The 9227-nt window shown below is 26.3% G+C and overlaps 2 protein-coding genes across 4 annotated transcripts in view; both read right to left on the bottom strand.

The window, feature by feature from the left end:
• LOC139426007 (uncharacterized) overlaps window positions 1-9227 on the bottom strand; it is a 491229-nt gene that overhangs the window by 381160 nt on the left and 100842 nt on the right. The window lies entirely within an intron of this gene.
• Window positions 1-9227, bottom strand: part of LOC107447915 (integrator complex subunit 3) — a 55416-nt gene that overhangs the window by 30122 nt on the left and 16067 nt on the right. For 2 of the 3 annotated variants that reach the window (XR_011637247.1, XM_016062953.4), the window contains exons 12-15: window positions 7769-7848; window positions 7597-7688; window positions 4637-4731; window positions 2028-2147 (exon numbers count right to left, since the gene is read on the bottom strand). Coding sequence is in view for 2 of the 3 variants with exons in the window: in XM_016062953.4 (XP_015918439.2) it covers window positions 2028-2147; window positions 4637-4731; window positions 7597-7688; window positions 7769-7848 (387 nt within the window). In the remaining variant the exon portion in view is untranslated. The remainder of the gene's footprint in view (window positions 1-2027; window positions 2148-4636; window positions 4732-7596; window positions 7689-7768; window positions 7849-9227) is intronic. The other variant, XM_043047993.2, reaches the window with a different exon arrangement.

Raw genomic sequence — 9227 nt, forward strand, 5'->3', positions numbered from 1 at the left:
TTCAGTTTTGATGACATTGGCCTCTGGCGTGCAGGAGCAGATGTTCTGGTCAGGTGGTCAGCCGAATGCAGAGCCCCCAGTGTTTTAGTTCCCAAGCATGCTTGGTACTCATTTATCAACCCACTGAAGGGATGATAGGCTGAGCCAACCTTGCCCGGCTCGAGGCCAATAAAAAAAAATATCTACAAAATTTAGATATGTACGATTATGACAATCCATTTATATATACAGTTGAATCTCGTTAGCGTCAACTCTAAGAGGGACAGAAAATTTGTTCACGTTAAAAGTTTAGAAATTTTATAGATAAAAATCATAAGATACACAGACATTTTCTATTACCTATATGTGTTTTCTATTTGCTTGTTTGTATCTTAAATTCCGATTATGAATATGTAAATTAATGCATATTTCATTTCAATAGCTGTTTTCATTTCGCACTTTATAATAAATTTATAACTTCTATACAACCCATAACAAATACAGCCAATCACTTTAAAAAATAAAATAGTTATAAAGGAAGAAAATATACTATAGTTCAGAGAAAGCGTACCTAAAACAAAGTATAATTACTTTTTTTGGTGCTCTATTTTTTTTTAAATTCAATAAAAGCAAATAAAAAATTACTTAAACTTAAGTAACTAATAAGAGTAAACTAATTTCTTGCACAAATTAAGGAGAATGTCTAACTCAATAATTGGCAATAATTGTTGTTTTCGTTTCTTATTCGTACATGATTTTCATAAGTCTTCTAACTTATCAACTGTTCAGAAAAATTATTTGAATTTTCATTTTACAATACAAAAGAATGAACAGTTTTAATTGCTTTGTATGCATCCACCAGAGGAAAGTTAACTAAAGTATTCGCTAGTGAAATTTAAGAAAAATTTTAGCTACACACGTCTTTACCTATGGAAATGTAATTCAGCAATATAAATTTCTTAGAACAACATCTGAGACTGCGGGAAGAATGACTACCATATCGAACAAAGGATTCATTCAGGTGGTAATTTTAAAAAAAAAAAAAAAAATGCTTCTTTACATTCACAAGGCATCCCCATGAATTGAAAGAAAACTTTATTCATTAAATTACAAAAGGGTATATGTTGTTTCCAGATGGCACTCCCCCTCAACAGATTCAATTCATATAACTCTTTCATTTGATTGCTGTTGAATCTTACAATTATCAACAAAATAACCAATAAAATAACAAACAGAAAACCTACTCTTATAGATGTAAAACTGTGAATGATCAGTTTCTTACCTGTGAGAGGGCTAATAAATTTTTTGTTCACATTATAAATAAAAAATTTTCACAGGGTAATGAAATTTCAAGTTCACTTTAAAATATATTTCAAGCTATAAGTACTTTCGTATAAGATTACAGTATTATATTAGTATACATTTTGATGGTGAATCGAAAACTAGTTCATGTTAACAAGGTTTGACTTACATAGAAAAGACTTAGAAGTTTTGGCTTCAGTTTTCTTGCCATGAAAAAAATAAATAATTCAATATAGTTTGTTTGATAAGAAAGAAAAATTAAGAATTATAATTTCTCTTCAGCTCTCACTACAATAAGAGGTTTTGAAATTTCTTCTCCCATGAAAATGCATACATTCATAATGGTAATAAGTAAAAAAAAAATTTAAAATTTTTTATCATATCCATTAGTTTACTTTGAGAAATTAATTGAGAAATTTATTCATACAAAATTTTCATTTAGCTTTGTTAAAAAAAATTTTAAACGAATTATTTTAAAATTGATATACTTTTAGTTTAAAAATTTACTTAACATTTAGCTATTATGCTTTATAATAAACATTTATAAGCGATTTCCATGATCAGAAGAGTGTGATGAACTTTTGTTTTTGTAATTAAATGTGTATAAGAAAGCAGACTGTGTTGAGTGAAAGAAAGCATATTGTGTTGTATTCTTATTTTTCAGTATTGATCAATTTATCTTTTTATGCAGATTTTATTGTGAAAACTGTTTTTAGTTTGAAATGCAAAAATATCTAAACATATACCTAATGGAATGTCATCTTCATCCTCACTGAATTGAGCTTCGTGCTCAGTGTTATTTAGAGATGTGTGATTTGTTTTAACCATTAGCTCAGAAGAATCTTTTAGTGGTTCATCGATTTTTACTGAAAAGTAAAGGAAGGATTAAATAAAAAATAAAAATAAAATTATAAAACCTTTTAGGGAAAGTTGAAATAAAGAAAAATAAAACGAATAAAGTGAAGTTCTACAAATGATCATGCTAAAATACTTCCATTTTAAAATATAATTTAATTAGACTCCCAATTAAAAATTAACTGTAGCATACAATGTTTAAAACACACTGATTAATCTATGAATTCAGACCTATTAATCGATAAAATTTTCTGTAACCAGAACTTTACACTCATCTTACTATGCTGTCAAAATTTGATGTAAGACTCCTAACATTCAATAAAAATGAACATCATAACCTAAATTGATTTTGTGAGATCACAAAAATTTAAACATTTGCTCATAACAAGAAATAATAGATAAAACTTTACAAAATAATGCTATTTAAAGCCAATTTTAAAAATAATTGAACTAGATAGATTAGTCAGTATGGGAGAAAAAATTTTTTTTTTACTTTATTTATGTATGCAACAATACATGGCTATATGTGGTAAGAACTGACACCAAATATGGTGGACCTTTTACACAAATAATTGGAGGGGGAAAAAAAGGAGGAAATAATAATAAGAAAAAAAATATTTTGTGTGCAGCAGATTTACTAATTAACAATATTTTTTATATTGTATATTAATTAACAATATTCTTTAAGTGACAAAAAAAATATTCATTTTACTTAATATCAATAGTTTACAGCAACTAATAACTTATAAAAAAGGGGATAAATTTAATAGTAGATAGAAACATAGGTAAGCATTTGAAAAATGTTCTAATTATTTTAGAATAATGGAATGTTAGTAACATACCATTTTAAATAAATAAGGTTAAACTAGTGTATAAAAACGTTGTATAACACTTGCTTTTTAAAGTGATTTTTTTAAGAATGATCAGCATTAGACACTGAACTTTATGCACAGATCATTGAAATGAATCCCTAAAACAAGATCTTGTTTATAAGAATGTAAACTGTACAAATTTTTTTTTAATGGAAAATTAACTTTATGTAAATTTACAACGAAAGTTAAAAGAATGAAAATATTATAAATATGACTGATTTTTATACATTCAACGAAATATTATTTATTGTTTTAATCTTTTCTATATGGCGCTTAGCATGCTAATGACTGTCATTCCAGTCCTCTTCTTTCACCCGCCAAAAACAATTGCACCAGTTTTAATAAAACTTTTTTAATAGATTGATTATTAAAGGGTAAAGATTTAAGTTATTTTCAATCAACTAGATAAAAACAATATACATTTAAAAAAATTTAAAACAAGAATTCAAATTAATATAAATTAGCATTATTTAATAATACATAATACTAATAAATTACTGACTTAAAAGTAGGCAATGCAAAAGTTTAATTATGGTGGATAGAAGATAAAACAATTCAGTGATAAGTTATGAAAGAATGATGCCACACACTTAAAATATTTAACAATTTTCTGGGTCTTATATAATTTTGATGCAATTTTAAAACTTTATCGCAAAACCAGAATATAAATTGCTAATATTAAAAAAATGAGGAAAAAAAACATTAAAAATTATCTTTCACAAAACTAGAACAAATAATGGCCCTCATTCTCACAAAAACTACGAATTCATTGCACCATTCCAATTATAAGATACATGTGATTGGCTATTCCTACTATTCCCTATAATTCAAATTATTAATTATTTGATTATCTACAGTATTAAGCATTTTATCATGATCATTTGTTTCCACTTCTTATCAAGATTGATATCAATAATTGTATGAAAAAATAATCAGAAATAAAAATTAAAATAATAAAGGAATAAAAGAATGAGATAAAGAAAAACTGAAATAAAATAAAAAAAGAATAAGTTTTGACTGTGATAACTTTTTCTTCTTTTGTTTAACAAAATGATAAAAAAAACTACATGTTTAAAACAAAATTATCTTAAAGCAAAAATATTGTTCAAATTATTCCTTTTAAGTGTTTACAATCTAAAGATGTAAGTGTATTTTTGTACTGCAGTATTAAATAAAGTAAAACAACATATAGAAGTAAAAATGTGTATACTTATATGTAAATGTTTTACTTTATTTAAATTTCAAATATTACTATCAAAATTAAAATTCTCACTAATTATTTTTTATTATATTTATTGAAATAAAATTCTCTCATTATAGTTTGCAGATTTTGGAAAGTCCACTGTAACTAACATCATGTACTACTAGCATTTAATTTATTGAATTGATAATTCTTTCTTTAACCTACTGACGGTTCTGCATGTAAAAAGTCCTATTTTAACATGCAGTCTTCTCCTCATAGCATAACCGGTTTTTCCATGTTATTAGACAGGGAAAAAGTGTATTGGGAAACATTCTCTCAATTTTACCCATTTGTTAAACCGCCAGTGGGTTAAAGTAGAAAATATTGTGTACTACAAAAAATTTAAAATAAGTATCATAGTTCACTTAAAACGAAATAGGCTTACCACCAGATGGGGAGCAGAATTCAGGAAATGTATCTCTCAATAAAACTTGCAGCTCAGGATCTAGTTTCGAGCTATCGAACAATGGAGAAAGAGATCTAGAAGTAAAAATAAAAATTAAAGTAATCATTAAAACGATTCTTATAAAACAGGGGTTTCCAACTTACATGAAGCCGGGGGCCACAATTAAAAACACAAATCAAGTGGCGGGCCGCAACTTTATCAAAATTTTATGTAGGACTCTTTTATGTTTGAAGTAACATTAAATATTGCTTTCAGATTTTTACCAAGTTGTACAAAACAAAAGTATTGAATTACAAATTAAAATAAGAAGTAGATTTTTAAAAAATACTTAATTGTTACTAATAATATTTTTAAAAATATTAAATAAATAATAAGAATTCGGGCTATAATAACTTTAATGTGCACCTGTGTATTAAACAATTAATGTGCAACAGATATCTAATTGTTAAGATATAAAACTTTAAAAAGATTGTTATTAAAACTTTCATGGTTCCACACAAAATGCTCAATGAGAAAATTGAGGTTGCCTGCTGCAGCCTCCAAAGAATAGATATTTACATTTAAAATTTACAAATGTGTGTGTAAATATTTTGGTCCAAAATGAGTGGTTTCAAAAAGTTAAATAGGAGAATTTTTTCGAGAAAATTTCTGATACACACATGCTGAATTATATTCACAAAATACAAAATAATGAAATAAAAGAGAGCAACATACACAATTATTTTTGTATTTGAATAAATATTTTCTTGGATGCAAAACCCGAGAAATAAATTTTTTTGCACCGCTGGTATGTTAAATTTCACAGAAACGAAGAAATTAGGTTTCTATTAACGAGATAAGTATTTAAAACCAATCTAGATTTTTTACGAGAATTGTCCGCAAAAAAAAAATAACTAATATATTCCAGTTCGCGGGCCAGATGCGGCCCCCGGGCCACCTGTTGGAAACCCCTGTTATAAAAGATGGAGGTTGCACTCTAAATTTAAAATAACTATTTTGATTATCCTATTATCCAATATTTTTAATTTTTAAAAAGGAGCATATAAATGCTAATGTGATGAAATGTTTACATAAGGTTTAAACAGTGGTGTTCTTACAAGGAGGAGTTACTGAGAAATATTTGTTGTTTGAAATCTGGATCAGATGCTTCAGCTAATATAGAAAAAAGCCGTAGAATGCACAAAATAATAAATAAATAAAATAAAATAAATACCCAACTTTTGATTTAGAAATTGGGCTTTCATGTATTAAGATGCAATCGTAATGGTGGTTAAAGGGCATAAATTAAAATATGTTGGCTTTATTAGAGCAGATTCAGTTTTGGATTTTTGTAATTTAAAATTTATATAACTTAATCTTAAGTAAAAATCTGTAGGCCTAACAATGCAATTTTTTTGCCATTATTAAATTAAAAAATGAAATTAATTCTAAATGAGTTTTTTTGCCCCTTGTAAATAACTTTGAATAATTCTGCATGAATTCGTTTACCTAAATAGTTCAAGAAATAGTTAAAAGTGAAACTAACATTAAATGGTAAAAATTTTTATCTGCTTTCCCGATTCAATTTCCTAGATTGCAGTCTAGTGTAATCCGTTAAAATATTTTCAAAGAAAGTTTATTTTTTGCGCTTTAACCTTCTTTGCTTAAAAACCCTCTGAATAAATAAATTAGAAAAGTTTAAAATCTGAACTTCGAGAAACTAAGAATGCAACTTCATAGATGACAATCCGGCTATTATATCAGAAGTTACTAAGGTGTTCAATTTTTTATTTTGTGACCTGTGGTACATTATCAAACTGGGTGAGTTAGGAAGTTTCATAGAGTTACAGCCTTATATTTATTAGCGTGATTACTTGCTTTGGTAAAGCTCGATTAATTAAAGCTGTAAATTTGATATCAGAATTAACATTGAACAACACGGTGAAAATATGAATGAAATGAATTTTGTTTGAATGGTAACTGAAAACTTTGAATTCAAATTTTAAAAGCAGCATTTTTAGGCCATCTTCGTAACTCTTAGACTTTTGAGTTGTCCTAATTTACCCCCAGGAACTAAAATTAACTTTTTTAAATTAGCTGCCTGATAAATAAATAAAAACTTATCAAAGTATCATAAATACATTTCATTTCACTTGGAATGAACTAGAGAGAATCTAGACTAGAGCTGACCCATAGATCATAATTTATACATATTTTAAACACAGGCTCTTATTTTGTTACAATAAATTTCTTTACTTTTAAGGTGTAGATGTCACAACAAAACATTTATGGGTCATTACTATTTATTTGAAATGTATTAATTACACAAACAGCAATTTTTTCAGCAACAATATGCACAAGGATTTAGTGAATCTAAATTAAGAATTTTTATCTGTTTGGCAGCAATTAGTAGTTCCATACTTTTGAAGTAATTGTTTTATTTTTCTTGAGAAAATTTGGAGCAATAATTTCCCTCTATATTGAGTTGCAATTAGAAATGAAGTTNTTTTTTTTTTTTTTTTTTTTTTTTTTTTTGCTGCATAAGAAGTTTGCAAAGTAAATAAAATTAATTTGTTTAGACAAAAATTATTTTCTAAAGCATCTATTGTAAAACTTTGAGCAAAATGACCTTCTTTGGAGCAAATCAGAGATAATTTAGAACACATCTCGTTTAATTTCAGATGAATTTTAATGGATTGACTTAAAACAATGTTTGTGTAAAAATTTTTGCTTTAGATTTTGTCTCAATATAGCAAAATTGCTATCAAGCTTTGAATATACAGTAACTGTATATTCATGAGTCTAATTTTTAGCTTTCAACTTTTCCTAATCCTACATAGAAGCAGATGTTTACTGATCTGATTATTTTCTATAAATTTTTTTTCTCCATAAAATTGAATACATAACAGAAGATAATGTAAAAAATGTTTATTAATAGATATTTAAAATTGATCACTCACGCTAAAACTCGTTTTTCCAGAATTTGCCTTAAAGATGCATAAATACCCTGTTTGACTTGAGTTTTAAGAGACAAACAAAAATTCGGCATTATCTGCAAAAGAGAAGTATAATGTGTCAAAAATTGTACTAATTAAAAGAGGGTTTTTTCTGTGTAAAAATTTTTAATCTTACCCGACACAAAAAGTCTAATAATGTAGCAGTGATGACAGGATGAGACCTTACGGAATGATATATTACAAGAATAGCTGGCTCTGAAAACATCAAATTGATCATTAATGTTTGAAATACAATTTATTTCGAAATATTATATGTAACAGAACTCCAACTAAATATGCAAAAAATGCTATTAAAGTCTAACCCATTACTAATTAAAGACTTCCCACTATTGAAAAGTAATTTGTATATTAATTTTAAAAGCTGCGAGTACAACTGGAAAATTAATAGGTAATTACAGTAGAGTCCAGATAATCCAAGTTTCCAATTTTACTGAGATATCAAATATTTCAAGGATTTTTTTTGTTCTAGTTCATATTTTATTTTAAAACAAATGCCAAAAAAAATTTGAATTTCATCTTCCAAACACTTAGGAAAACGAAATCCAACAGATTGATTTGATAAAATGATCGTTAATAATGAAATAAATCTAGCGAAGATGATGAAGACAGTGACGATGAAAAGCAACATATAAAAATCTCTTATTCAGATGAACTAAAAGCTATCGAAAGTGCTTTGAATAGATAGAACAACAAGAAGAAGTGATACAAGACATCCTGTTATCCCTAAAAAAAGATGGCGAAATATTGCTGCAGAAAAGTGCCAAAGTAATGTAAAACAAAAAAAGATTAAGGACTTTTTAAAGTAAAAACTTTTTTATTCTCTAAAAAGTATGCTCTTTAAATGTTTTTAAGTAAGCTTTTTAATTATGATATGAATTGTATGTGATGTACTTGTATAAATTTTATATTTGTTAAATACATTACATTTATATTTACTCTTTTTCTTTCCTTTTTTATACTCTTCGCTTTAACCGAGTAAGTTGTGGTCCACATTAATTCGAATAATTGGGACTCTACTGTACTATTTAAAATATGTGTGTCTTTCAGTTAGAAAAGTTGCAGGAAAAATTTTTAAATATTGAGAAACACTGAAAGCTTTAAAAAAAAAAAAATTTAATGGAGAGGTACATGATATTTCTATAAAAAAAAGTATACAAATTACAAAAATTTTTTATTCATCATTTAGTGATAAGATTTTTTTCATGTTACAATTAAAAAGACAACAGTTACATTATCAATCTAACGACCATTACTATAATTCAAAGGACGAAAAAAATATCTCCCTATAAGTTAATAATTTATCAGAATTGAATCTATAAAGATTGGAGGCACTAATGAGTTAATTATCTATCATACTATGTATAAATGGATTTTAAAACTAATATTAAAATAAAATTAAACATTCCATGCTTCAAATTCCAAGCTTCTTTGAAAATATTCTGAAATCTAAAATCTGAACAATGATGTAGTAGAAATTTGATACCAGACAGAAAATATAAATTTATCTAAAATATCTTGTTCAAAATCAAAGGTTTTGATTTTTTTTTTTTTTCAAAAATAGTTTTTTTTTTTTT

The sequence above is a fragment of the Parasteatoda tepidariorum genome, chromosome 7 (genome assembly GCF_043381705.1).
Source record: "Parasteatoda tepidariorum isolate YZ-2023 chromosome 7, CAS_Ptep_4.0, whole genome shotgun sequence".
Lineage (NCBI taxonomy): Eukaryota > Metazoa > Arthropoda > Arachnida > Araneae > Theridiidae > Parasteatoda > Parasteatoda tepidariorum.